This window comes from Tremella mesenterica, assembly GCF_000271645.1.
Source record: "Tremella mesenterica DSM 1558 unplaced genomic scaffold TREMEscaffold_2, whole genome shotgun sequence".
Classification (NCBI taxonomy): Eukaryota; Fungi; Basidiomycota; class Tremellomycetes; order Tremellales; family Tremellaceae; genus Tremella; species Tremella mesenterica.
In genome coordinates, this window is record NW_006711226.1 from 1,848,562 (window position 1) to 1,875,611 (window position 27,050).

Consider the following 27,050-nt stretch of genomic DNA (forward strand, 5'->3'; position numbering starts at 1 on the left):
GGATCACACACAATCAATGGAGGTCAATATGGTGCTGTGTATCGAGTCGAAGAAAGGGTCTCACCAGGCAGGCGTGAGACCGCAGATCAGCACGATTAGTATGCCCATTGATGGTCTTCGAATCCGTCTCGTTTTTTCCCACGTTTTTGGGATTTCGGCCATAGCATCGATTTCTCGATAGTCACTAAAAGGATCCCCTCCCTTCGCCCGTCCCAGGGTGGTATCCGTCGTCGCGTGGATCCGTATCGACCCATTTTAGTCCTCCTCGAAACGTGGGAAGTTGTTTGCATCGCCTCCAATTCGTTATGGTCGAGACCGAGTCGATATCGGTCGTCCGATGTCGTCGGATTTGTCGTAAAACGTTTTCATGAGAAAGCTTGTACACCGGTCATCGCTTTTCCCAGGATGAGAGCTGAAAGGTAAGTGTCCGTTTTACTCCGAAAGCAGTGCTAGTCTTTCCTCGAGAAGCAACTTTCAACTCACCATGAATATCCTTCTTGGTCAGCTCGTAACATGGGGTAAAGTGAAGAAACTCACATGAGTCCCTTCGTATGTGTTCGCCACCTGAAGATTGGCTACATGTCTCCCGACGTGATACTCATCGCTACAGGCATTTCCTCCCAATATATCCAGTAGTATTCTCGCATGTTTGAGAGCCTCGCCGCAGTTGTTTCGCTTCATCATTGAAACCATGTCGGGTGCCCAAGTGCCTTGGTCTTTTAGTCGACCAAGTTGGAGCGAGGCTAACAAGCCTAAGGTGGAGGAAGTGGACGCATCCGCGAGTTTCTTTTGGACAAGTTGGAATGATGCAAGTGGTTTGTCGAATTGTTTTCTACCCTAATGAGCATCCCATGATAATTGACATGACAAACAGATCGAGGTATTTGGAATATTGAGAGATGAGAGAGACGCACCGCTCCAGAGCGTAGTCCCTCGCCCTTGCTATACAATCTTCCAAGGCACCCATAACCCCCCAGCTTATCCCGTATCGAGCGTTATTGAGACAAGAAAAAGCCGAGCCCAACCCAGATGACTTGGGTAAGAGAGCATCTGCCGGTATTCTGACGTCTTCAAGGAAAACAGAACCAGTGATAGAAGCACGTAAGGCGATTTTGTTCTTGATGGCCGGAGCGGACAGACCCGGTAATCCCTCGGGGTTCAGGCTCCCATCGTAACTCGGAGACGATTCGACGTACCTTCTCAACCAGGAACCCTCTAACTTTACCCTTCTCTCCGCTCTCCACAACTCGAGCCCAGATCACAAAGAGGTCCGCAACTGGTGCATTTGATATCCACGTCTTGCTTCCGTTCAAGACCCATCCATCTGACGTCTTCTTAGCTGTGGTCTCCATAGACGATGGGTCAGATCCATGATTTGGTTCTGTAAGGCCCTTCAAGTTCAGCCCTGTCTTAGTACTATGTACGTGATGCAACTTACGAAGCACCCAATCATCTCTCCTTTTGCCAATCGAGGAAGATATTTCTCTTTCTGTGCTTCACTTCCAAACTGGTCATCAGCTTATTTCGATGAGGAACAGTACCGTATCCTCTAACCTCGTTGATAGGATGCATCACCACTGCGTGGTCAGCTGTGAGCTTGAGCAGAATCGTCAGGAAGGATACATACATGAAGACTGGACACTCATGGCTGATCGATAGCCCGAGTCAACCCGTTCCACCTCTCTTGCGATGAGACCATAGGCGACACTGCTGACACCGGCACAATCATAGCCTTTGATCGTAGCTCCCAACAAGCCCATCTCGCCCATCTCTTTCAAGATCGAGGGATCAAAATTCTCCTGGGGGATCAACTCCAGTCAACTGAGGTGATTGTGGCGGACCCACCGTACGATATGCCTCGACGATTCTAGGTGACAATTTGGACTGACAATATGATCGGGCCGTCTCGCTATCATGAGTTTTGAAGTCATTTCAACAACAATACTCACCGGACTGCGAGCTCCTCATCTGTCAAAAGAGAGGTCATGTTTAGAGGATCCTAGTATTAGCATACCTCTGGTGGTAGGAGGTCACACACACCTGCCAGTCGTATGACGCGAATTCTTTCAGTGAGCGATGCAGTCAAAGGCTAAAGGGGGGTTACATACTGGTCGCCATATTTCTCCTGTGAACAGGACAAACCAGGGACGTTATGGACAATCGAGTAAGTCTACTCATCGATCTCATGTTAATAGTAAAGTGGAAAGGTCGCAGAGTATTCAAGTATACAGTAGAGCAGAGTAGAGAGTCGGTTGAAAAGATTAGAGAGAGAGGATCGCCGATGATCGAGTCGGAGACTAAGTAACCGGTGCTCAGTGCGCGTTAACAGATGCGCGGATGCGCTTAATCCGCAAACCCGAAATCCACGTCATCCATCTCGATCACAACCACCCCCCTACTTCGAATTCAGTAGAGTACTTTAGTACTTCATTTGTTCTCCTTCAGCCAGCCTGAATAAACGGGACATAGGATACAGGCCAGAATATGACCGAGCAGGCCGCTCCATCGGTACCTCCCCACCGGACAAAACTGGTCATCCGGCGCCTCCCCCCCACTCTGCCGGAAGAGATTTTCTGGACTTCGGTCTCGCAATGGGTCGACGAGTCATGCGTGTGGAGACGCTATGTCAAGGGAAAAGCTGCCGATGGGTGAGTCTTCCACCTAGCTCCCTTCACTCTACGACTTCGTTTCATAAAGAATCCGCAATGACGACAGTGGATCAGTCGCTGACCTCTCAGTGGGGAGAGGGCACGATATTCCAGAGCTTACTGCCTTCTTCCCGACGAACAAGCGGTAATCTTTCGAACGGACTTTAACGGACATGTTTACCGTTCCAAAGCTGGTGAGCTCTCTCCGCATCAGGGTTCGATACAAGGTAGAGGAGATATTGATGATGCAGGTGAAGAATATCAAGCACTCGTCGAACCTGCCCCTCTGCAGAAGACACCTAACAAACTGAAGAAGATAGATGTTCGGCAAGGGACTGTCGAAACCGGTATGTACACCTATCATACCCAGAGATACGTCTTCTGATCATCAGATCCGGATTATATAAGTTTCATAAATGCTCTTTCTGGTTCACCCGAGCCCCCTCCTGAAGTTACTGCCGTCGCACCTGTTCCCCCACCGACGGAGACCACACCCATTATCGATGCTATACGAGAGAAAAAGGCTCTCAAATCTCTTACGCAATTCAAAGAGACTTACACTACTTTCACTTCTTCCAAGGCGTCTGAAGATCGAGCAAAAAAGTTGGCTTTGGCAAGTGTCACCGCTGCCACGGAGAAACGCACATCGGGACAAGTCGATTCGGGATCGGTGTTGGTTGCGGGAAAGGGAAGGGAGGTGACTTCAGTTCCTGTGCCAAATAAGAAGAAGGATGCTTCACCTTCAGGTAAAGAAGATAAGAAAAAGGGACGAAATAGGGGGAAAGGGAAAGGGGGTGGGGGTTCGCCAGCTAGAGCAGAGGGGAAGCCGATGTCTGTGACTGCAGATAGATTGAAAACACCAACGACGCCGAAGACCATTCAACCTACACAGAGTGAACCATCTGTACCTCGACCCTCGACAGGTCCATCGAAGACGCCAGGCAGAAGTACACCTTCTGATCATGGGGGAAGTGATTCTGGGCGAGGAAGAGGGAAAGGTGGTCAGAAGGCAGGCCATAATGACGGAAGAGCAAGAGGTGGTGCAGGAGGAGGTCGGGGAAGAGGAAGAAGCAAGGATAGAGCTAGTGATGCGGAGGGTGCGGAGGGATTAAAGGGGAGTAGAGGAACGAGAGGGACAGGAGGAGAACAGAGTAGACGGCTTCATGCTGCCGTGACGGACATTCTGAAACAGAATTCAGAGGCAGAGCGTGGTGGAGGAGGTGGGAGAGGGAGAAGGGGAAGGGGAAGGGGTAGAGGGGGACCTGCAGGGGGAGCTGTAGAAAGTCGTATTGACGATTGATATCGAGGAGTGAGTAGTTGCTGACGCATCATGGTCGGACTAGCCATAGTGTCTTTTCGACCTTTAGATATCTACAAGATTGCCTGAGCGTCTCTCGAGTAATCTTGCATATTCTCCTCCTCACATATTTCATCGTCTAGTTATGGTGCATGCATGAGCCGGGTATCAATCAGAATGAAGGTGCCCCATGGGGCAGTAAACTTTAAACGAAAGATTGGTTTCTCCGCCGGGCCGTGCACTCCGGCCGACGGCGACAACACACTCTCTTCATCCACCACGACCACCCTTACCTCTGTTCTGTCTTCATCTCCAAATACCTCCTCACTCTCTCTCTCCTATACCTGAATACTGCACAATGTCATCACCTCCTAATCTTCACAGTCCTTCTGAAGCTTCACTCATCCCTCCCTCTCCATCCATTCTACTCAACCCAATCCCTTCTTCCCCTCTCCCCCGTCGATCTCCCTCGGAAACCGGTTCTACAGGATCTAGGAATAAAATAAAGTTTGCACCTTTACCTCAAGTACCCGAGTTGAAAAGAAGGTCTTCTATAACTTTAGGAGTAGCTGCGAGAAAGAATTTATTACATGATCAATCTCAGAAAAAATCAGGTGTGGTTTATATGTCTGATGAAGATTGGGAGAGGTATAAGAAAGATTATGAGAGTGATTCTGTGTGAGTTGTCATCTTCTTTATTTCTCTTCTCTTCGAACATACTCATTCTGTCTTCCGTAGAACTTGCAAGACTGTTTCTTTAACTGGGATCACCCTCTCTTCCCTATATCGGTCATGCTAAATGTCTCAACCCACTTCCGTTCTGAGGATAGACATCTGACACTTTTGAGGTGGGTGTGTGTTTTTGGGAGGGGGGAGTGGGGGGATGACGAGATTCATATGACCTAATCCTCTCTGTATCAATCTACATGGCACAAGAATGAGGTAGGAGGAAACGATAAAGCTGATCTTCAGGCCAGTAGTTGATTTAGGTCAACTAGCTAAAGAAAGTGCTAGATCATTATGGCGTAAAATGCGTACTTCATCAACTTCATCAACAATCTCCAATCTCTCAACATTATCAGATACATCAGATACTTCCATCGCTTCCACATCATTCACTTCTCCTCGACGATCAAATAGACGTCTCTCTGCACCTGATACACCTGCTGATATACCTATTTTAAGATCGGGTTTGGGAACGGTAGAAGAAGAAGTGAAACATTTGGTCGAAGTTCGTGGAAGACCACATAGTCCTGTACCTATTCAAGAAGAGGAGAAGGTAGTGAGAACTCGAAGTCCTGCTCCGAGGATGACGGATGAGTTGGAAGGTAAAGATGACAAGGAGCAGCAAAGGTTGGATGATAGAGTGGATTTGAACGTATTGAGGGAGACGGATGATATAGAAGAAAGAAAGAAGAGTGAAGAGAAGATAGTGAATGAGACTAGCAAAGTGAGAAAAGAGGAAATAGAGGGAGAGGGAGAGGTTGATAGGGATGACATGGAGGAAGATGAATTAGGAGAAAGGGATGGGATGGGAGGAACGTGGAGTTCCAGGATGGATGAGATGAGACGGAAGCTACAAGGAAAGAATGAACATGGAGGGGAAGGAGAAGATAGGGAAGAGCGAGAGGAAGAAGACCAAGAGAAGGGAAACGAGGAAGAGGAAGAAGGGAATATCTTTCCAAGTCACGAAACAGAACAAGTCAGAAGGAAAGCAAGACAAGTTGATGTGCTCGGTTTCGACGAAAGTAGGTATCGATCATGATCATCTGTGTGATAACTGAACATCTTCTGTGTATGCATCAACTTTCCCTTGTCATATGCTTCTGTGAGAAATCACTTTCACTGTGTAACGTCGTCAACAGGCACAGCGGTCAGGATGGTTTGGAATGCTCTGAGTGACTGCAGATCAGCGATAAGAAAATCAATCTAAAGTCCTCGAGTGCTCTTCTTAGAATGATGCTGAGCAGAGACCCCTCATATGCATATAAGATCATGGCCCTTCATTGACTCCTCCGTCTAGCCTTTGCAGCCTGTACTCTTTGTCTCTTTTCCGCCTCTCTCAATTTGATCATCTCCTGTTTTGTTGGTTGTCTCCCAACTGTCTTATCCCCACTCTCCAACCAAACCTTCTCCGCGCTCGAGTCATGACTCTTCACATTCCCTGAGACTACCGATCTCAATGGAGCTTCTCGGACTTTCTCAATCATAACTGTCCTCTCCTGTGACTTTGTAGATGATCTAGAAACATTCTGACTGTTACGAGCTTTATTCTCTTCCATCAATTTGGCTGTCTCTGCCATCCTGTCACCAAATTTACCTCGTGTCTCACTGAACCAGACCCGTATAGCTCGCAGGGTGTCGAGCCAAGATGGTTTCGGTGACGGAGTGGTGGGTGGAGCTTCTATTTTGGGTGGGGTTGGGATTCGGAGGATGGATTTGATGATTGGTTGTCGAAGGAGAGTGGCTTGGAGGAGTGTGAAAGCGTTTGTGAATGTCCAGTAGAACAGGACGGCCTAAGGGATCAACTGTCTAACAACCCTTTGAGTGATATATGATATTGCGCGGAGCAAGTGTGAGGTGAAATTCATAGAAAAGTATATACAAGGAGAGACGAAGGATACAAATGATAGAGTCGTAAGCGAGGAAGGTTGGCCAAGCAAGGGAGGTGAGAACAGTGGAGAGAGAGAAGGGACAATGATGACCTACAGCTGGAAATGATCCTACAAATGGGACTGCTATAATGGTAGCCATTTGCAAGAAATTCCTAACATGCCGCATGTCCATCCCATTGGCACTCGTCGAAGTTTGAGCTGAACCAGTCCCATCCGCACCAGTCTACCAAATCAGTCCTTCACTTTCTGACGCTAAAAATGGTACTGTAAGACTCACGATGAATACCAAATTAGTCAAGAGCATACTGGTTATAGGTAAAATATAATAAGGATCAGGTATCGTAAGATCCGTAACCCAACCTAAACCTCCTTCTTTCAAAGCCGGCAATGGTGCGGCCGCCAACGACCGTAACCCGTAAAACATTCCTAAGAAAAAAGGCATCTGTATCAAGGGAGGGAACAACGGACGTAAAGGAGAGACGTCATTGTCCTTCAAGAGGTTTCCAAGGGCTTGAGTAGTGAGTTGTGTGGTCGTTTGATCGTCATTGGCTTTGGCTTCTTTCAATCGGATCATAAGAGCTTGCATCTGAGGTTGAACGGCTTGGAGACGAACGTTATGTTTTTGATTTCGGACGATGAGTGGTACCATTAACAATCGGAGACAAACTGTAAGAGCTGCGATGGTAGCCCACCTGATCATCAGTGACTGACATGATTTTCCACTAAGAGTTTCATGTAAGAATTATGGAGAGTTACGAGTTGAGGGACATACCATGGAAGATCAGTTATGGAATGTAACGCGACCAGACCATCGCGGACGTGACCGGATACAGACCAGAGACCATGATCTAATCCCATCAAAGAAAGATCAGATCTCTTGACAATGGCATGAATCGCCTCAGGAGATTGAAGAACATCGGCCAATGAAGAACCGGAGTGTAAGATTAGATCTTCCAGAGTCGGTGATGGGGTAGGAATGACTTCTGCGATGGTGGAGACATCTGGTATTGTATTTGAATCAAGGGGGGAAAGAGGCGCATCTTGGGCCAGGGGTGCTTCTTGGACGAAAGAAGGTGGTACTACAGGGTCTGAGGTGGATGTTTTGAGGGATGAGGTGATAGCTTCATTCAGAGAGGGCGGTTCAGGTGAAGTATCGAGAGAGTTCGTATAGGCTGGGGTAGCCGAAGTCGATGCCTGTGACTCGAACGGAACGGCATCCTCCACGGGGGATGCTTTTTTGAATGGTGACCATGATATGCTTCGAGAGCTACCGACGGCGAATAGGGATTGCTGTGATGATAGAGCAGGTCGCTTGCCTAGGGCCACAGCGGACGGCCGTGGGAGTGCCGAGGAGAGATGTCGAGGGGTAAAGGAGAGAGAGTTCGCTCTGCAAGTCAGCACTGGCGTAACACCCAAATGATAGCTGAGAATGACCCACCTAGAAGCCGACTGCCATGATCTTCTCACCACATGTCGATACAGCATAATCCCTCGCAGCTTGCGACCTGTTGTTCACTACGTCCAACTGGTTCTAGTAAGTAATCTTTCTGACCATGGACTTTTTCCATTCCTATCTTTTAAGTGCCACCCCGTCGGAGCTACGGCGTTTTGACCACGTGTACAAAGCCACGTCATGCATCTCTTTTGCTCACCTCTGGTTGGTCGCTGCCATCTTTGGTCTTTCTCGATCGAAGAACAACTGAGGATCGACTGTTGTCTTTCTTACCTGGCATCGTCTCCTTCTTCCTAATAACCTCATATAGATTACAAAATGGCCAACATTATCAGTGCCGGACTACGCACAGGCAAGTGTTCAACTTACTTGTCTCACGCAGTCAAGGCTGACCACCAGGAGCTTTCACTAAACCTTCCACCTCCCTCCTCCGTCCTACACTTGCCATCGGTACGTCCAACGATCTCCTGTAAAGATCTACAAACTCACTCTCAGCTCGACCATTACACAACACTTCCATCGCCCTCAGACCGAATACCCCCTCCTCATCAATTAACTCAGCCGATTCTTCTCCATCCACTACAACACCCCTCACAGCCATCGCCCAACAAGGTAGCAACCAACTATCCCTCGAAACACCTCGTAATGGAGCGGAATACGTCTTGTCCACATTGGACAAAGTGGTAAACTGGGCCAGACAAGGTTCCATGTGGCCCATGACTTTCGGACTGGCTTGTTGTGCGGTGGAAATGATGCACATGGCAGCGGCGAGATACGATCAAGATCGTCTGGGTGTAGTCTTTCGAGCAAGTCCGAGACAGAGCGATATCATGATCGTTGCTGGAACTTTGACCAACAAGATGGCGCCGGCTTTGAGGAAGGGTGAGCTGAAGTACTGCCCTTATTAACCTTGCTCAGCTGACCGTGGAGTGTACGACCAAATGCCTGAACCTCGATGGGTCATCTCCATGGGGTCTTGTGCGAATGGGTGAGTTTGAATCAGTCGACTGATATATCCTACTTTTCCCGGTCAATATTTGCAATATTCTTTGATCATACATTGGTTTTTGTGGGATGAAGCTAAATATTCAGTGGTGGCTACTACCACTACTCTTACTCCGTAGTTCGAGGTTGTGATCGGATCGTACCTGTTGATATATATGTCCCAGGATGGTGAGTTAATCCTCCGCATAGCTTTCCCTGCTGATGTATCCAGTCCTCCGACCGCGGAAGCCCTGTTATATGGGATGCTTCAGTTACAGCGCAAGATGAGACGTAACCGTGCTGGAGTGCGTTGGTACAGAAAGTGATCCGTGGCGATAGTATGTGAACCTCAGGTATGGCGATTGCTCCTTGGTTCTGGTCCCTTTCTGGTCCACTTGATGCATAGAGAGCTGCATTGACCGATTTCACATGTCGGTTCATTGTCTGATCAGAAGAGGAGAGTCAGCCTCTCAATTTTGATCTGACAAATCTTGCCTCATATGCGCGTGTTTCCCTAAGACTGATACATGGTACAGTGCATCTGCTCGGCTGCATACGATACCGTCATACCTCTCGATTTGGGCAGCGGACAGCACGGCAGCATGCTTTGGCAGGCAAGCAGCATACGGGCTTTTGTAGTGGAGGTGACGAAATGCTTCCGCCTCGTGGCACTGAACTTTGCACACGACTGGAATCTTTCAACCCACCCCACTACTCAATCTTTCACTATCAAAACCACGACTCGTGTGCCTCATTCCACACTCCTCTTCTCTTCCTCTACCTACTCTATCAGCTCCAAACAGATCGGTCTGACGGCTGCAAAGTAGTCACAGCTTTGGGCTCACCTCCCATTCCCTTCTCACCTCCACCATGTCCACTCACCTCACCGACATTCCTCAAGCCGTCCGCATCGCCGCCAGCCATGACCCCTCACTAGACTCCGTTCTCAAACAACAAGCCATAGAATATCTGGCTAAAGTGAAAGATGTGTGCGAAGAGACGTGGCAGGTGAGCTGTCATCACAACTCTGTAGCTCTCCGACTGTTGTCCCTCTAAATAGTCGACTTTGAACGAAACTGGCTCACAGAATAGGATTGTCTATCTCTCTACCTTCAAGGTGCAGGTGCTCCCGGTCCCTCTCAACTGGGTAAAGACGGGAAGCAAAAACTAGAAACTGACCTTCGTATCTTCTGTGAGCAAGTGGTAGAAACAGCTTTGGTCACAAAGTACGACTTAACTTAAAGCTTGTTGGACATTGAGCTGATGAGAAGACTTCAGGTGATGACACCATCATCACAACAGGCCATGTACAATGCTCTGGTGGAGTTTGTTCAGGTCGAATGGGTTGATGGACCGTGCGAAGGTGGCCAGAGCTGTCAGTCACAATCAATGACCATTCCATTGGTGGTGGAGAAGCGAACAACTGATGGACAGTTTTTCGCAATAAACTGGCTCTTACATTAGCTTATCTCTTCCTCGCCTCCTATCCATCTCCAATACCACAGTTCCTTCATACCTTTCTACAACATCTTTCGATAGATCCGTCCCCATCTAAAACATCACTACACCCTCAACTTCTCGTCATTCATCTCCTCAACGAAATTGCATTAGAAGTACACGATACCACCGTCCGGAGCGTGAGACCATGGTCCAAGGAACGAACAGAACGAGATGGAATGATAAGAGATACGATCCGTACGAGTGGAGACGAACGACTAGTCATTGATGCACTCCTGAGTGTCGCCGAGAGAGGGTTGAACGTCATAGAAAATGGACAACAGAGTGGTACTCGATGGCAGGAGACTGTAGAGTTAACACTCAAGACAGTCGCGGCGTGGACACGTGAGCACATTCTACTGACGACCGAAACACTTGAAGCTCGTATCATTGCGTTGGAATGAGCTGACGATCAGCTTGGGTGGACATATCGGTTTCGGTAACTCCAAAGTCACTACAATTCTTCCAACGGTCAATACAATCTTCAGTCGGTCCAGTCCGTATAGCGGCTGCCAACATCCTCCGTACACTCGTATGCAAAGGCATGAAATCTCCAGCCGACAAACTACAAGTGCTCAAAATCCTCGACCCTCTTCCCTTGATAGACCGACTAGAATTGGCTACTCGTTCAATCGAAGGTGATGAGGAGACAGTTTCCTTCAGAGCGGCTTTGGGTTCTGTCATTTCCGCTTACGGTTCCGATTTGCTCGAGCTCACCGAAGATGTGAGCTGCGTTTCTCTATCAAATCTTTTATCCCCACTGACGTGCAGTCCGAGGTGCCCGAACCTTTCCGCCAAGAAGCAGAAAGTATGATTAAAACTACACTCCCACTCATTCTACGTTTCCTGAGCGACCGCCAACATGAGGTTCCCCTATCTGTATCCCTATTCATCACCGAGTACCTCAAAGTCGCCAAGAAGACCTACGTGCCCAAAATTCTGCCACCCCCTCAAAAGGGAACCATGCCTCCCCCTCCCCCGCCCATGCCTCCGCTACCACAAGACAAACGCGACTTCCTCGCCTCGTTGCTAAGCATACTGGTTAGACAACTAGCATGGCCAGACGACGCTGAATGGGAAAGCCCTGGAAGTGATACCGATCCCGATGATGACCTGTCCAGTTTCCGATATCTCCGAGTGGTAAGTCTGAAGAAGAGGAATGTTACTGCTGCTGACCACCAGATGTGCCGATCATTCATCGAGTCCATTGCTGCTATAGATCGGACAATGCATACCGAAGTAGTGGCCAATATCGCTGTCACGACCCTAGAATCTATCCGTACCAATGGTACCTCCTCCGCCAAGTGGCAAGATGCCGAGCTGGCATTGCACCTGGTTTACACCTTTGGGGAAATGACGAAAGGTGAGTTGTGTACGCTTAGGTATTCGAGCTAAGCTAATGATAGTTAACACCCGTGCAGCGTTTTACGAGTTACCACCCGAGATTGCCTCAAACTTTGTCCGCTCAACCAGGAAAGACAGCTTCAGTAACCGCACAGATGCTATGTCCATGTCAAGCGGTTCCAATACACCTGCTCAACAGGCCAATGGTAGCACGACAGATCTGTCCAAAATCAATGGATCTCAGTTCCCTCGAGAGCGAATCGACTACTCCCAGTACTCACTCACCCCCTTAGGACAACTTCTTACGTTGTGCATGACCTCTGGTATATCTGCCTTTCCTCATCCCAGTGTCTCTCTGCAATACTTTGAGATAGGCGTGCGTTATGCCGAATTCTGGAAGTCGAAACCAGAAGCAGTACCACCACTTTTTGAAGCCATGCTCGGAGAAAGAGGGGTGCATAATCAAGATGAAGGGGTGAGACGAAGATGTTTCTACCTATTCAGTCGGTTTGTCAAAGAATGTCGAGGAGATCTGGATATGGAGATGGTACCACCTGTCTTACAAGGAATGCATGTGAGTCGTAGCTTCTTCTTTTGTCACTCAGGCTGATGAGCAGGACCTTTTGGTGATCAAAGCCGAGCTACCTGAGCGTGAAGCACCAGAAGACGACATCCTCGTCAAAGCGACAACTGGCAAGTCGTATTTTACAGACCAAATGTACTTGTTCGAAGCTACCGGCATGTTGGTGTACCATACACGATCCGATGCGACCCGACAAATTCCTCTGCTAGAGGCCATAGCTGGACCTTTGATGGGTGGCATAGGCTCTGGTTTACAAGCCTTCGGTGTCAACCCTCAGGATGAACTCGCTGTTCTTAGCGTACATCATCACCTCATGGCCCTTGGAAATTTCGCCAAAGGTTTCCCTCCTGCTCCTGATAGAGATTTGGACACTTTGCCTTATCAACCACCTTTCAAGCAAATGACGGAAGCCCTTCTACAAGCCCTGGCAGCGATGAAAACTCAACAGATTGTCAGAGATTCAGTGAGTCCCTCGAATGGTTTAGACACACTAGACTGACGAAAAGGCACGTTTCGCTTTCTCTCAATTTGTTACTGCCATTGGTCAAGCCGTGGCGGAATTGGTACCACAATTTGTCTCGCATGTCGTCACTGAATTCCAACCTGCAGAATTGGTAGATTTCATGACTTTTCTCGGTTTACTCATGCATCGTCTCAAGGTGAGTCCGGCCTCTTTCTCCGCCCATATCATTTTGTTTCATTAACTGATGCAACAGAAAAATACATTCGAAACTATGGACATGCTCCTCTTACCTCTTCTCTCGCGTATCTTTGCCGTCCTGGGTAAAGCCCCTACGGGGACAGACGAAGCCCTCACTCATCGAAAACTCAAAGAAGCCTTTTTAGCATTTATAACATCTCTAATGAATGCCAACCTGGATGGAGTCTTTATCACATCACGTAACAAACCAGAATTCGAAAACGTCCTTCAATCGTTACTCTCCATGACATCTGATTTCGGTGATCAACAAGGTCAACGATTAGCTTTTAGCTTTTTCGCGAAAAGTGTTATAGCATGGGGAACAAGTCCAGAAGCCGTTTCCTCCCCAAGTGTATTTGCCGATAGTGCGATGAGTCAACGTAGTCGAGCTGTAGCGAAAGGAGAAGCGATGCCTACGAATCAACATGTTATTCCGAGGGAAGAAAGAGCAGCACAGGCTTTACCGGGTTACGAGAATTTCATCTATCAAAGTCTTTTACCAATTTGTTTTCAAGTACCTGCGGATAATAGGTTTAATCATAAATCTGGTCAACCGGTGAGTCTCTTGTCACATCATACCACTTTTACCTTCTCTTCTTCTATTTCATACTTCTCTTGCTCCTTCCTCCTTTCTCGAATAGTAATCTTTTGAATGCTTCGTAGTCGCTAGGCATTGACGATACACAGGTCTTGCACGAAATCGCAATGTTACTGAGGAACGTACTTCAAGCTAGAGGTCCGGAAGGTGTACAATTTCTTTTAAACGACCTTTTACCAGGAATCAATTGTCCTCCTCAAATCGCTAATCAATTGGTGGAGAAACTCCGAACGGAACAGAGTAAAGATTTCCGAAAGACCTTTGCGGATTTTATCAAGGCTATGAAGTCGTGACGATTTTCCTTCCCCACAAGTCCTTCCAACCTATTCATCTCTCCCGAGTTTTCACCTCGCCTGCTTCATCGTCACAGAACAAAACGTCAGCATTCGCAGTTATCTGTCTTCGTGGGAAATCAAATCTCTTCAAAATCTTCGTGATCCGAATCAGTAACAACGAAAATTTCTAATAAATCACCATCATCATCCAATTTATACATTTCATCTTTTTCCTGCATTGTCATGAATCCATGCATATTATCCTCATCCTGGGCCCGTGAATTCATCCCCCGTCTGCCAGTGACCGACCGCTCCTGTGTGCCTGTACTTTTTTTGTCAAAACATCTAACATCAGCTCTCAGTCCAAGAACTCATGGCATCACTGTAATACCGTAAAACTCACCTGACTAACCACCGATAGGTCCAGCCTCACCAACTTTAGTTTTCTTAGGTTCTTCCCCTACTTTCTTCGTCTCCTTCTTCACCATCTCCTCATTCTTCTTATTCTTACTCTTACCGCCATCCTTCCCTTTCCCCTTCTTCTCCCCACCTTCGTCCCCCTCCCTTACTCCTTTTTTGAAATCAGAAGCTTTCTCGCTATCGCTGGTGCCCTGAGAGCTGGAGCTAGAAACCTCATGATCAGTCCTCGAGTGGGTAGGTAAAGGAGTATTATTCTCTATTTTCTCATCTTGAGGATCTCCATATCCCGTTTGAGTCCGTCGGACGGAGGATGAAGTGATAGTGCGTGTGATCAGAAGGGGTAGAACGATATGAACGCGTTTGAAAGTGTGAGTGTCCCGGGTAAGGGGGACAAGAGAAAGATGTTTGAAAGAGAACATTGAGAGGGATATGGCGAGTATTGGATTGTTGAGAGAGGTAAAGTTGGTTGTTGGGTAGGTGAAAATGTGTTAGATGTGACAGGCAGGTTGACAGCGATCCAAGAGCATTAAGTAGGTGACTCACGATCGATGATGATGCGGGGCTCCAAATTTCAATCGGATGGCTATCCCTAGATCTTCAGACGAGTTCCCAATCTGCTTTCATCTTCTGGGCATGTTGGGATGACGTTACGACCACCCAACGTGTCCCAACACCTGTCACTTGGAACCTAACTGCGCCCGACATGATCCTTAAGACCACAAGATCATAGCTCGAACGATACCTTGTGAACATCTGTACTTGGCGTGAGCTATCAACGAACGTGACTGGATAAGTACTGTATTTGCATAAACCCTACATTCAGGACAGAAGAAGAAAGATTAAGCGTGGAGATGAAATCCATTCTTCGTCATTCGACTCACTCGCCATTGAGAACACATCTCACACGACAGCTCATCATAAGTTATTGGCCTCATATTTCTCAGACCGTATCGATACGATACAAAATTACTCTCAGCGTACACGATGACGGTGGACATGGGGAAGAGAAGACGGGGAAGGTTTCATCCTTGACCAAAGAGTTGGAAGTCGGACCTGGAGAGGGAGAGGATGGAGCGGATGGAGAGAAAGATCTATTGGAGGTTTATAGGACACAAGTTGAGAGAGGGAAGATAAAATGGGATGATGAACAAGTGAGATGTGCCATGCGAGTGAGTGATACCTCTCTCTTCCTCTCGTTTCTCCTCCATCTCCACTTTTACTCTTCTTCCTACTAGTAAAGTCACTAACCTCCGTGGTCGTTCATACCTTCTTCTACACATCCTCAATACGACTTCGTAACACCGGTTTGAACCCTTAGCTCCTCACTAACATACTGATTGACCATGTCCTTGGTGTGGGTCATTGATCTTTAGCTCCGACACTTTTTCAACGATGTCAAAGAATATTCACCCCCACTGGAACTCTTAGCTCGTCTTCCGGATTTTCCACTTTCAACACGACATAGATGGACAGGTCCTTCTATTGATACTACAGAGCTTGGAGTGATGGGAGAAAAGGAAAAGGCTTTGGTTAGGGTGTTAAGTGGGGAAGAAGAATTGGAAGCTTTACAAACGCCAAAAGTCAGTTCTTCCCTTTTCCCCCCATGACTCTTCACTGTAAATACAGCTCTGACCAAATTTCCCTTACAAACAAATTCTGCATTACCGCATCCCTCCTTCAGGAATGTCCTTACAGAGGAAATTGGGCGTCCTCTTGGAAGGATTATCCTCGTGAAAGTATGCGACAGGGGCTTGAGCAGGTTGAGAGTAGCTCGTGAACCTCTTTTTTGATCGTCTGACCAACAGGGTGTCCTTCTGACTGGACCTCCTGGAACGGGCAAATCTTTCCTTCTTTCCCTCCTATTCGACATCCTACCCACTTCACACAAAAGACGATGGCACTATCACGCTTTCACCCTTTGGCTCTACTCTCAAGTGTTCGTCGAAATGCAGAGAAGAAAACATGGAATTACTTTGTCGATACAAAACCAACGGATGGACGTCGCTGCGAGAAAAGGGTGGAAAGCAATTTTTGCTGGAGGTAAATACGACGATTCTGGGAGGTCTAGGGAGATCGATGAAGAGACTATCCCATTTGCTAGTGAGCTCGGACTGTCTTTTACAAATGTACGTGCAGGGGATTGATATAAGTTGCTAGGAAGATGATTCTAGATTATCACATCCTCTAGTGAGTCGGGAAATTTCACATACGCTTAAGCATACAGCTCTCTGATGATAGCTTTGACGAGTTGCAACTTCTAGACGCATCCTCAGCCGCGTTGCTCAGAGACGTTTTGTCTTGGTATTGGCGTCTTGGTGGAATTGTCATTTCTTGTTCTGTGAGTCGTAGGATTCTGTACTAGGAGCGATATTACTCTCACCGTTTCCCTCAAAACAAACGTGACATCATTCATATCCGTGACACACCTTATTGGACGGAGCTTGGAAATAAGACTGACTACAGAATCGCCTTCCGGAAGATTTATACCACCACGGTGTGCAAAAAGAACGTATGGCTGGATTTCTCGGAGCTTTGAAATCACGTTGTGATGTCCTGGAGGTTGACGGTGGTCGAGATTGGAGAACTCAATCCGATCAAAATGGAACATTTTGTCCGAGTTGGTATCTTTCTTCCGACCAAGGTTTTGATCATGCCTGGAGCTCTGAGGGAGGTGTTAACGGTAAGTACTCGTCATAACTATGAACCTCAAACTGAGCCATAGCAAAATCTATCCAGCTCTCTGTATATGGCCGGACTTTGAATGTACCTCTAAGTACAGATCAAGCTTGTCGGTTCACCTTTACTGAATTATGTGAAAGAGTAAGATACCTGCAAATCCTGTGAGATTACTAGTTGATAGAATAGCCATTAGGTCCTGCGGACTATATAACTCTAGCATCTAGATTTCGGATATTTTTCATTGATGAGGTACCGGTCTTACCATTGAAGATGAAGAATGAAGCTAGGAGGTTTATAAATCTGATTGATGCTCTCTGTAAGTTCTCCCCAACTTTTATTTACACGCTGCTACTGTATATCCCTTCTGCATATGATCTCATTTCTATAGTCTTTGTCCCCATTTCTCTTCTTTCGTGATCAACTTGCTCTCCCCCTCAATTCATTGTCCCTTCTACTCCCACTCGGTCTTGTCAGTGAATCATTCCCTTTACCACTTCCAAGTGCCTCACTTTCTGTTTGAATCTCACCTTCTCAGGAAGGCATAGACAAACCAAAGATTGACGATTTAAAATTGAATCGTTCGCTAATTGTAGACGAATCAAGATGTCAAATTCACATTCGTGCTTCTTCACCCGTTCATTCTCTTTTCTTCCCCGACGCCCTATCCACACCAGAAGATACAGATTCTCTCACTGCTGAATCTCTCTCTGAAACATTACAAGCCCCCACTCGACCTAATGTATCAATTTACAATACTTTGAGTAACAGACAAAGAGAAGCATTGGTTAAAGAAGCGGAAGATCGTTCCAGTAGCTTTAGCGTCTTGAGTATTTTCACTGGAGAGGATGAAAGGTTCGCATATGTAAGTACATCCCTCATCATCTTGTATCTACCAGCTTTGGTATCTCCCACTTTGCAGTCTCTCACTACTATCCTGCATTTTTTATTTCGTCGACTCCCTCTGGGAAGTATCAAAAGAGATAATCGCAACACCATTGTAGAGTCTACGCTGATTGAGAGAAACGAGCAGTGTCGAGATTGATAGAAATGACACAAAGTCCCAATTATCAACAAGAAGATTGGATACCCCTTTCTTCCGAAGTGAGATCATGGGAAATTTCCTCTAACCCTACCAAATATACTCGATTGTCCGACAATAATCTCTCCGAGGGAGTTACGGTAGACGATGATTTCGCTCATGAGGCTTCACTGTCAGGACAGAACATGAGAGATGATGGTAAAGCTCCTGTCATAAGGGAACAACATATTTGGGGAGTTGCAGATGGTTGGGGTACAAAAGCTGGTCAATGGGGAAAAGGAACTTCGGCTTATTTGAAAGACCCAAACATAAAGTCAAAGTCGAAGTAGTGAAGTAACATACAGCATAACCGTGCCTACAACATTTAAGGCAAATCATACACGTGTAATTTTATGAATGCTTTGCATTGGTTTCGGACATTTGTATATATGTGTGACGTTCGCCCCTAAATCGTCCTTCCCTTACTTCCACTGGTGTTTTCTTGTTCAACTGCTCTTCCTACACTTCACTTGATCTTCTCCTTTATCTTAAGACACCCGGATTTCAGTGAAGTCCCGTGGCGTAACTTTTTGTTGTCAGTACCCGTATTACCTTCCACCATAAACGAACGAACTCACATCGATTTGAAACTAGGTCTCTCGATCCATAACGCCCAAAAGGCCTTCATCTTCGGACCGACTTTATGACCCGTCAGGGATTCTAAAGCTTCGATACCACTTGCTGTTTTCGTACCGCCGCTTAATTCGATGATTCGAGAGAGCCAAGCGATGACGTGAAGATCTGCCAGGCACTATAATTCAGTCGGACCTTGTTCTTTTAACGTCGTCGACAGAGAGATTTTACCTTCGATCAGGCGAACCATGTGTGTAAAGGACAGTGACATCATTTCACCACGAAAGATAGACAGGAGGGGTGAGAGTGTTCCATGATTTCGCCAGTTCAATTGTGGGAGAGAGAGGGAAATGAATTTGACAGAGAGATGAGAGGTTGAATAAGACTCACCACTTGATCTCCCAAAAGATAAGGTCCCCGAATATAAGATTCCATCTTTCTCAAAACATCGGGTATGCCATGGGTCCAAACTTTTTTACTAGCGACGAAAAATGCTTTTTCTCGTTCTTCTCCAGCTTTACCATTATAGATTTCCCACACTACTTCATTCGCTGTTGCTTTTTCTTCGAGGAAAACCACGGTTTTTTGTTCGTACGTTAAACCTTTATCTTTACTACTACTCAAAGGACTATCAGCAGCGATTTGTTTGGCCTCTTTCAAATACGTTTGAAGAGCATCATGACGGGCGCTCAACATAGCTCCTTGGCTTCCGGCTGCTTTGGTTCGTAATTCCTCTGGAGATTGACATGCAATGACGAGAAAGTTTGGATCCACAGATGGTAAATGACACAATGCGATCAAACTATCCGATACGGATTTACCTTTCATATCAGTATCTCTCGTTCCTTTAAAAGACGGGTGATGAGGGAAGAAGAATGAGGGATGAGAACAGAAAGAGAGTGAGATTCACCTTCTATGGTAGCTGGAGAAAGAACAGGAGCAGGACGATCAGAGGTCGTATTGTGAGTATGAGGGCTTCGAGCTTGATCGAGAAATTCGCATATACTCTGGAAAGGTTAGTACGAAGGGGTATAGGGATTCAGAGGGAAAATAACGGACAATAGTGTCGCGTAAAGAACGATATCTGCTTGCTACTTCGGCTCCTGTCGTTTCGAGCATGGGCACAACGAGGGTTGGGACGGTTCCTTGATCCGTCAGCCTCATCGGGATCAAGGACAAGAGTACGTAATACAGACCATGCATGTTGATCCTGCGTCATCAGCTAGCACAAGTGTTGTCTCGGCCAGAAAGCTCACTTGAGATATGACGGTGCAAAGTTCTGTAAGATGTGATTTAGTGCGCTTCTCCGGTCGATCAACTACGCACCTCTCCTTTGGCTAAACATATCAGTATCGAACATTTCGCAATGAGAGACTGGAGAGATGAATATCATTGAGATCACTGACAAATGTCCACCTGCTTGACCACGTATTCATCATCGCCATAACCCTTTTCGTACAGACACAATCTTGGCACTGTGGACCACACGGAATGGTCATATCTGATGGTCAGTGGCGGACTGGAGGATCAAGAAGACAGTCTGACGAGTAGAGTATAGCCTTTGGTAATTCTACAGACATGTTTGATGATGTCAAGTAGAAGGGAATAGAGGTTGAATTTGATGATGGAAGACGTTGAAAATGAATGTCCCAAAGGGGACGGACGGGGGTCGTCATCAGTCGGTCCAGGAAGCAGGAAGGGATCTTGGAAAAGGTCCCGTCTCCGATGCACCACGTGACCAACTTTTGGGTTTTGGGGGTGAAATGGGACTGACTATTCTTGTACTTAGATTTTTCCCCTTGTCCGCATATCCTACTACTATCCCCCCGACTCATGTCCTTCCTCTTTGTTCTACTCAAGGGCCAAGGGAATACAGAAGGATTTGCCAAAAAAAAAACCCAAGCCTTTGAAACTCACAAAGGTACCTTGACCTTGTCCGGGCAGATCCCTCTGTTCCCTATCACCCTACTATTCCCATCTCTCATTCTTGAACTCAACTCGACATCGATCTAATCATTACTGTCACTCACCGGTACCAGTTCTCTCTTTACAATATCAAGCATACACCTATCTCATTGATCATTGAGGAAATAGTCACATCAGCATGTCAGATCACATCCACGCACTTACCACCGCTCTAATACCCCTCACCACCCTCGTCTCTTTTTCCATCTATCTCGGAATACATCCAGATTCCCCAATTCACAAGCTCGTACGACGTCCCATTCGACTCCCTATCCATCATGATGAAGCTCTGGACGGTTCTATACCCACGGAAAAAGACCCATTCGACATCGTGGACCCCGTCGTGTGCATTGATGGGATACCGGTTGATCCAGAGAAATTTTGGGCCAGCATGTGGAGAAGAAAACTCGCCTTGTTCATCACGATGTCCCTCCCTTTTATTTCCAACATCACATTGTTGATCTTGACGGCTGCGAGTGGAGTAGAACCACAAGAACGAGATCGTCAAATTGTCATTCCAGCTTTACTCATTCCTGCTCATTGCGTCATATTGCTCATCGGCTGGTGGCATTTATCTCAACATACCGTCTCGACACATTGGCCAACTACCATCATACAATCTATCAACATCTTCTCTGCTTTTCTAGTCTTATCTGCTCTTGCTTTGCTACCTACGACACCCCTACCTTCTCAACCGTCAGGTTTTCTGGCTAATTTCGCTCGGCTCGACGTTATACGACTACCTTCACTCACTCCTATAGGCATTCTTCAAGCTCTGCTTCCCATATTACATTTCCCCCCACTTTTGATTGCCTGCTATATCCGACGTGGTCCACCTCTGCATTTACCTTTGGATGCCCTGTATCCTTCGAAAGTTCTGGAAGCTGTTCCTCCGTTACATGAGTCTTTGGATCCCTCAAAACCAAACGTATCTGAAGAAGTTCAGGTCACTGTCCCGGAATGGCTGCTCTTCAGCTATACCACGAACCTCGTCAGGAAGGGCTATTACGCAGAGTCTATGGATGTATGGGACCTACCTATCCTCACTTCTGATATGCGTGCGTTATTTCACCATCAGATACAAAACGAAGGACTCACTTCACAGGCACATTACCTAATTACACTGCGATGAAAAAAGAGTATGGACAGCGCAGTCGTCGTTTAGGAAATTGGGAGGGTTTTAACCTTCTATGGCAGTTAGCCAAGGTCAACAAAGGTACTCTCATCGCACGTGAGTCTCCCTTGGACCCGTCCGCTGTCGGCTGATGAAAAAGAATCCCTTCTAGCAGCCATAACAGCCGTCTTCTACTATCTCCCTCACTATGTTCTGCGACTTTTTATCAGGTATCTTGAGAACGACCCATCGCGCTCAGAGCCCATCTGGGGTTGGTTCCTTGCCTTCTGCCTGTTCGTCTCCAATGCCCTCATTTACCTCGCTTCTGGAGTCTTGTGGTCCCTGTCGTCCGTAATACTCGAAGGCAGAATCAAGGTGCAGCTCAACTCCCTACTGTTCAAGAAAACTTTAGTGAAGAAAGATATTGCTTCTTCCGCTCCGGACACATCGAACAAGGAAGCGAAAAAACAGCTCGCCAAGGAGAAAAAGTTGGTCAGGGGCAAAGACGAGGACGATGATGACGACAGCGGTGACGAGGACGAGGAAGAGGGTGTAAATTCGAAGAGTCAGATCATGGTTGGTCCAGTCGTGATAAGTAGAAGCTCAACTAATTATAAGACTCTCTTCACGGTCGACGTCGACCGAGTGACGGAATTCGTTTTTCACGGTTAGTTGAAATGCTGTCGCTCGTACCAGACTAATGTGCAGAATTCAGCTTGATCGATGCACCTATAGAGATTATTGTGTATGTGTTCCTTCCATATGAGCAGAACCTGTGGCTGATGGTGTAGGGCAACCGTCTTCCTGGTTAACATGCTGGGAACATCAGCAATCTTCGGTCTCTTGACAGTCATCAGTGAGACAAAGTGTAGCTCCTCATGGAAGAACTGGGCTTACCCACAGTTTGCCTGCCATTGAATCATATTGCCTCCAAGATTGTCGTCAAGGCTCAAGACAACTTGATGAAGACCCGAGATCAGCGCACGTCACTGATGAATGAGATACTGCAGGGTATCAGAATGCTCAAGTGCGTCATTCTATCCGCTGTCGGGGCTATGACTGACTTCAGATTCATGGCCTGGGAGCGTTCCTTCGAGAAACGTATTAACGATATACGAAAGCAAGAGCTTCACTGGCAAGCTCGAAACTACCAGATCGAAGTATCTTTCAATTGCATCTGGGCCCTCACCCCAGTGCTTGTCACTGTCGTCTCTTTTTTGGTGAGCTCTTCGTCTACGATGATCGAAAATTAACAGCTTAGCACTTCACATTGGTCAGCCATCAGCGTCTGACGCCGTCCATTGCATTCACATCAATCGCCGTTTTCGCCGAGCTCGAATACGCCCTCAACGCCCTTCCTGAGACTTTCATCCAGGCCCTTCAGGGGTTCGTATCTTGCAAACGAATCGAGACATACCTCACCCGTGACGAGGTCGCCCCAGTGAAGAATGAAGTCGGTGATGGCGACATAATCCTCACCAACGCCACTTTTACCTGGCCAGTGGACGACTCTGCCTACAAGCCGGTCAATGGTCTAGCTCCACGATCGGTCCCCGCAACACCCAAACACGCGTTCACCCTTGCCGACCTGAATCTCAAATTCCCTCGAGGAGAGCTCTCCCTAATCTGTGGTAGATTAGGCTCCGGCAAAACTCTGCTTCTCGCCGGTTTACTAGGTGAAGCGGATCTTGTGGCCGGACAGGTTATTTGCCCACGTTCACATCCTGATGCTATGAATGGTCATCCGGATCCGATCTTAGAACAAGAATGGCTCGTCCCAAATATGGTCGCTTTCGTGCCACAACAAGCTTGGCTGCAGAATGCCTCCATAAAGGATAACATCATCTTCTCCTCTCCTTGGAGTGAGGCACGATATCAAGCAGTCATCGAAGCATGCTCCCTCCTCCCAGATCTGGAGGTTTTGGAAGACGGAGATGAGACGTGAGTCGTTATTTTGGAATGTGTACGAGCTAATTCGTTCAGTGAGATCGGAGAGAAAGGCTTGAATCTTAGCGGTGGGCAAAAGGCTCGAGTGTCACTTGCACGCGCGGTGTACAGTCGTGCTTCTCTCCTATTTCTGGACGACGGTGAGCTTTCGTCGTTCTTTTGTGACTACAATCTAACGCCACAGTACTCAGTGCGGTAGATGCTCACACTGCTCAGGCGATCATGGACAACTGCTTGCAAGGAGATATCGTAGCGGGTCGTACTATTCTCATGGTCTCTCATCATACCACGCTCGTCTCACCCGGCGCTGCTTACATTGTCGCTCTCGAGAATGGCGATGTCAAATTTTCCGGTACCAGGGACGACTTTGTAGCCTGTGGGATGATGGAAGAGCTCGAAGCTGAGGATGTGAAGGCCAAACCGACTGCCCCTGAGAACAAGGAGCTTAAACTACCTGAATCGATCAGTAAGCCAGGACACAAGAGCGTCATCAGTTTATCTGGAGTAAACCACTCAGAAGCTAATTCGGAAACTTCATCTCTCGCCCCGGATGATGAGATTACCCTCGCGTCTTCGTCATCTTCAATGGTCGGCGGCAAGAGCAAACCTCCTCGTAAATTGATCGAAGACGAGAAACGAGCCAAAGGTCGAATTGCTTGGTCGGTATGGAAGCTCTATTTGACATCTTTAGGTGGTCCTGTGTGGTGGTGTATGTTCGTGTTTGGTATTACGATTGCTATGATTGTCCCTGTGGCCGAGCGAGGCTGGGTCGAGTATTGGACAGGATCACCCGGGGTTCATACCGCAGAATACTATGTCATTGGTTACGCTCTAATTACCCTCATCGGAGTGTTCCTCAAGAACATCCAGTATGTCGTTGTGTACTACGGTTCGCTCAAGGCAAGCAAAAAGCTACATGGCGTTATGCTCGAGGCGGTCTTATTTGCCAAATTGCGTTTTCACGATACTACCAGCAGAGGTCGCCTTCTCAATCGATTTGGTAAAGACATCGAAGGTTTAGACTCGAGCATGGCGGACAATTTCGTCAGGAGTATATCATACGGTCTTTCGGCTACGGTCACTGTATGCTCTATCACTTATGTAGGAGGTCTTCCTTTCATCGTTGTTGGTTGGTAAGTTTTTTTTCTTCCACCTGGGAAGTCAAAGAGACTGATCAGAAGTATCGTGATGGTCATCTACTATCAGATCGGGTCCATTTACGGTCAAACTTCCAGGGATATGAGAAGATTGGATTCTGTGACTCGATCACCACTGTATTCATTGTTTGGCGAAACCGTCTCTGGAGTGGCTGTCATCCGGGCGTTCGGAGCTAGTGAGCCCCCCTTCTACACACGTTTCACCCTGTCGAGTTCATTGCTGGGCCAAGGCTGACTCACAGGCACCATCGCCCTCAAGCAAATGATGCGTTTAGCAGATACAAATCTACTGGCATTTGCATGGACGTGGACAGTAAATCGATGGCTATCAGCGCGTTTCAATGTCCTATCTTCCTTCGTCGTCGGCTTGACGGCCGTCATGGTTCTTGTCTCACCAGGTACCACAGCCGCCATGGCAGGGTTTGCCCTGGCATTCGCAAACACCATCACTCACGATCTACTCTTTGTGGTAGGTTCATCTCGCCCACATCCATAGTTTCGCTGATGAGCAGGTGCGTCGCTTCGTTCAACTCGAACAAAGTATGGTCGCCCTGGAGAGAATCAAAGAGTGTGTCTTATCTCGTCATTCATCCAACACTTATGCCTAGATACTCTGAGCTACCCCGAGAAGCACCAGAATTCGGGGACCGTAGACCTCCTGCATCTTGGCCAGAAGCAGGAGCCATATCAGTAGAAAATCTGACTATTCGATATGCCGTCAGTCCTCAGCTTACTGCCCCAACCACTGGTTTAGCTGACGTATCAGCCAGATCTACCTGATGTTCTTCATTCTATAGCGTTCGAAGTAGCACCCAGAGAAAAGATCGGGATTGTAGGTTCCACAGGTTGTGGAAAGTCCACCTTAGCATTGAGTTTCTTCCGCTTTGTTGAAGCACATGCAGGAAAAATCATCATTGATGGCATTGGTATGTCACTCTCTTTATCACAAGGGATACTGCTGAATTTCGTAGATATCTCTCAGATCGGTTTGACGGATCTTCGAACCAGGGTCACTATAATTCCTCAAGACCCAACCATTCTCTCTGGCACATTAAGATCCACCCTGGACGTGTTTGACGAATACGACGATGCCGACATTTATGCGGCTTTGAAACGCGTGCATTTACTGGAGGAAGATTCTGAAACGTCGTCAGGTGATGAGATCAGGAATAAGAATGTATTCAAGGATCTTTCCAATCCTGTCAGGTTAGTCTTTCGTCAACATTCCGCCAGGGAGACAGAGTTCCAAACACTGTCGTTAGGGAAGCGAGACAAAGCTGATCTTTCAGCGAGGGAGGAGATAACTTTTCAAGTGGAGAGAAACAACTCATTTGTATGGCAAGAGCAATATTACGACGCAATAGAGTTTTATTCATGGATGAAGCTACTGCTTCTATAGATTGTACGTATTATCTTCTAAAGTGCGGAATAACATGTTGATGATCAGACGAGACTGACGAACTGAGTGAGTCGCTGAGTCCATCTGGCGGTTATCAGCTGACTTTCAGTCTCAAAAACTATTAGAGAAGAATTCCACGATTCCACCATCCTCACCATTGCCCATCGGATCCATACCATTGTGAGTTTCTGAGATTTTCACTTTCCTTCGGAATTCCTCTTCCAGACTTCACGGCCGTGTTTGTGACAAAGATGATACTGACGAATAGATCGATTTTGATAAAGTACTCGTCATGGATAAAGGAAGATTAGTAGAGTTTTCCAGTCCTGCTGAGTTATTGAGGAATCCGAAATCCCGTTTCTATGCCGTGAGCAGACACCATCACTGTTTACTGTTAAGGAGGTTTCTAATGTTCAGCTATGTAAGGCGACAGGAAAGACAGAGTTCAAAAATCTCAAACGTATGGCCACAGAGGCCGAGAGAAGGAAATCACCATCATCATCTAGTAGTCCACAGAAGGACTATTAGTTTATTTCATTGTGTCAATAGCATATTGCATGTATCTTGAGCATCTTTGTCAGAAACCCAAGACTCATATATGATGTATGCGAAGATGACAAGGAAGTGACTCGGGACAAAGTCAGTGAACGGGTACGAGATGCACAACTGATGAACACTGCTTGATACGTCCATGTCATAAGCACAGGTGCGGGGCGGGGCATTA

The 27,050-nt window shown here is 47.0% G+C and overlaps 10 protein-coding genes across 10 annotated transcripts; 6 read left to right on the top strand and 4 right to left on the bottom strand.

Annotated features, from left to right (window-relative positions):
• Window positions 1-365: 365 nt before the first annotated feature.
• TREMEDRAFT_60452 (uncharacterized protein) lies at window positions 366-1,987 on the bottom strand (the record flags this gene model as incomplete). Its single annotated transcript, XM_007002764.1, has 10 exons — window positions 366-412; window positions 484-493; window positions 538-832; window positions 915-1,150; window positions 1,197-1,391; window positions 1,439-1,507; window positions 1,555-1,577; window positions 1,628-1,799; window positions 1,846-1,909; window positions 1,950-1,987. 10 exons carry the CDS (start codon window positions 1,985-1,987, stop codon window positions 366-368), a joined length of 1,149 nt encoding a protein of 382 aa, XP_007002826.1.
• A 497-nt stretch (window positions 1,988-2,484) lies between these two features.
• On the top strand, window positions 2,485-3,948 carry TREMEDRAFT_60453 (uncharacterized protein; the record flags this gene model as incomplete). The annotated part of the gene is made up of 4 exons (XM_007002765.1): window positions 2,485-2,648; window positions 2,739-2,842; window positions 2,900-2,995; window positions 3,041-3,948. The coding sequence occupies 4 exons, from the start codon at window positions 2,485-2,487 to the stop codon at window positions 3,946-3,948; spliced, it is 1,272 nt and encodes a 423-aa protein (XP_007002827.1).
• Window positions 3,949-4,303: 355 nt separating this feature from the next.
• TREMEDRAFT_60454 (uncharacterized protein) lies at window positions 4,304-5,710 on the top strand (the record flags this gene model as incomplete). The annotated part of the gene is made up of 2 exons (XM_007002766.1): window positions 4,304-4,623; window positions 4,918-5,710. The coding sequence occupies 2 exons, from the start codon at window positions 4,304-4,306 to the stop codon at window positions 5,708-5,710; spliced, it is 1,113 nt and encodes a 370-aa protein (XP_007002828.1).
• A 182-nt stretch (window positions 5,711-5,892) lies between these two features.
• On the bottom strand, window positions 5,893-6,197 carry TREMEDRAFT_56473 (uncharacterized protein). Its single transcript, XM_007002563.1, has one exon. The coding sequence runs from the start codon at window positions 6,153-6,155 to the stop codon at window positions 5,949-5,951; it is 207 nt and encodes a 68-aa protein (XP_007002625.1). The 5' UTR covers window positions 6,156-6,197; the 3' UTR covers window positions 5,893-5,948.
• Window positions 6,198-6,269: 72 nt separating this feature from the next.
• Window positions 6,270-8,095, bottom strand: TREMEDRAFT_37898 (uncharacterized protein; the record flags this gene model as incomplete). Its single annotated transcript, XM_007002436.1, has 5 exons — window positions 7,999-8,095; window positions 7,333-7,947; window positions 6,838-7,252; window positions 6,655-6,783; window positions 6,270-6,461 (listed from the first exon to the last, which is right to left on the bottom strand). Coding segments are annotated over exons 1-5 (1,398 nt in total), but the record flags the coding sequence as incomplete, so codon positions are not given.
• Window positions 8,096-8,253: 158 nt separating this feature from the next.
• TREMEDRAFT_42897 (uncharacterized protein) lies at window positions 8,254-9,415 on the top strand. The gene is made up of 6 exons (XM_007002506.1): window positions 8,254-8,365; window positions 8,413-8,463; window positions 8,509-8,895; window positions 8,944-9,001; window positions 9,106-9,186; window positions 9,230-9,415. The coding sequence occupies exons 1-6, from the start codon at window positions 8,332-8,334 to the stop codon at window positions 9,321-9,323; spliced, it is 705 nt and encodes a 234-aa protein (XP_007002568.1). The 5' UTR covers window positions 8,254-8,331; the 3' UTR covers window positions 9,324-9,415.
• Window positions 9,416-9,867: 452 nt separating this feature from the next.
• TREMEDRAFT_42900 (uncharacterized protein) lies at window positions 9,868-14,263 on the top strand (the record flags this gene model as incomplete). Its single annotated transcript, XM_007002507.1, has 12 exons — window positions 9,868-10,005; window positions 10,090-10,215; window positions 10,258-10,372; window positions 10,432-10,839; window positions 10,911-11,218; window positions 11,266-11,634; window positions 11,677-11,857; window positions 11,901-12,412; window positions 12,456-12,884; window positions 12,928-13,080; window positions 13,138-13,677; window positions 13,809-14,263. 12 exons carry the CDS (start codon window positions 9,868-9,870, stop codon window positions 14,010-14,012), a joined length of 3,483 nt encoding a protein of 1,160 aa, XP_007002569.1. The 3' UTR covers window positions 14,013-14,263.
• Window positions 14,264-14,764: 501 nt separating this feature from the next.
• TREMEDRAFT_67817 (uncharacterized protein) lies at window positions 14,765-18,461 on the top strand (the record flags this gene model as incomplete). Its single annotated transcript, XM_007002952.1, has 10 exons — window positions 14,765-14,782; window positions 15,500-15,583; window positions 15,788-15,994; window positions 16,220-16,518; window positions 16,632-16,752; window positions 16,878-17,094; window positions 17,194-17,234; window positions 17,280-17,409; window positions 17,687-17,955; window positions 18,114-18,461. 10 exons carry the CDS (start codon window positions 14,765-14,767, stop codon window positions 18,459-18,461), a joined length of 1,734 nt encoding a protein of 577 aa, XP_007003014.1.
• Window positions 18,462-18,675: 214 nt separating this feature from the next.
• Window positions 18,676-20,324, bottom strand: TREMEDRAFT_60459 (uncharacterized protein; the record flags this gene model as incomplete). The annotated part of the gene is made up of 10 exons (XM_007002767.1): window positions 18,676-18,697; window positions 18,750-18,922; window positions 19,135-19,565; window positions 19,655-19,751; window positions 19,804-19,889; window positions 19,941-19,954; window positions 20,001-20,023; window positions 20,071-20,081; window positions 20,151-20,245; window positions 20,290-20,324. The coding sequence occupies 10 exons, from the start codon at window positions 20,322-20,324 to the stop codon at window positions 18,676-18,678; spliced, it is 987 nt and encodes a 328-aa protein (XP_007002829.1).
• A 231-nt stretch (window positions 20,325-20,555) lies between these two features.
• TREMEDRAFT_42903 (uncharacterized protein) lies at window positions 20,556-27,001 on the top strand. The gene is made up of 24 exons (XM_007002508.1): window positions 20,556-21,410; window positions 21,471-21,767; window positions 21,815-21,940; window positions 21,984-22,399; window positions 22,442-22,490; window positions 22,532-22,568; window positions 22,615-22,679; window positions 22,727-22,850; window positions 22,893-23,043; window positions 23,085-23,764; window positions 23,807-23,910; window positions 23,955-24,274; window positions 24,329-24,903; window positions 24,952-25,103; window positions 25,170-25,396; window positions 25,440-25,495; window positions 25,536-25,644; window positions 25,694-25,853; window positions 25,899-26,133; window positions 26,217-26,329; window positions 26,375-26,392; window positions 26,436-26,506; window positions 26,595-26,693; window positions 26,744-27,001. The coding sequence occupies exons 1-24, from the start codon at window positions 20,849-20,851 to the stop codon at window positions 26,852-26,854; spliced, it is 4,857 nt and encodes a 1,618-aa protein (XP_007002570.1). The 5' UTR covers window positions 20,556-20,848; the 3' UTR covers window positions 26,855-27,001.
• Window positions 27,002-27,050: the final 49 nt, after the last annotated feature.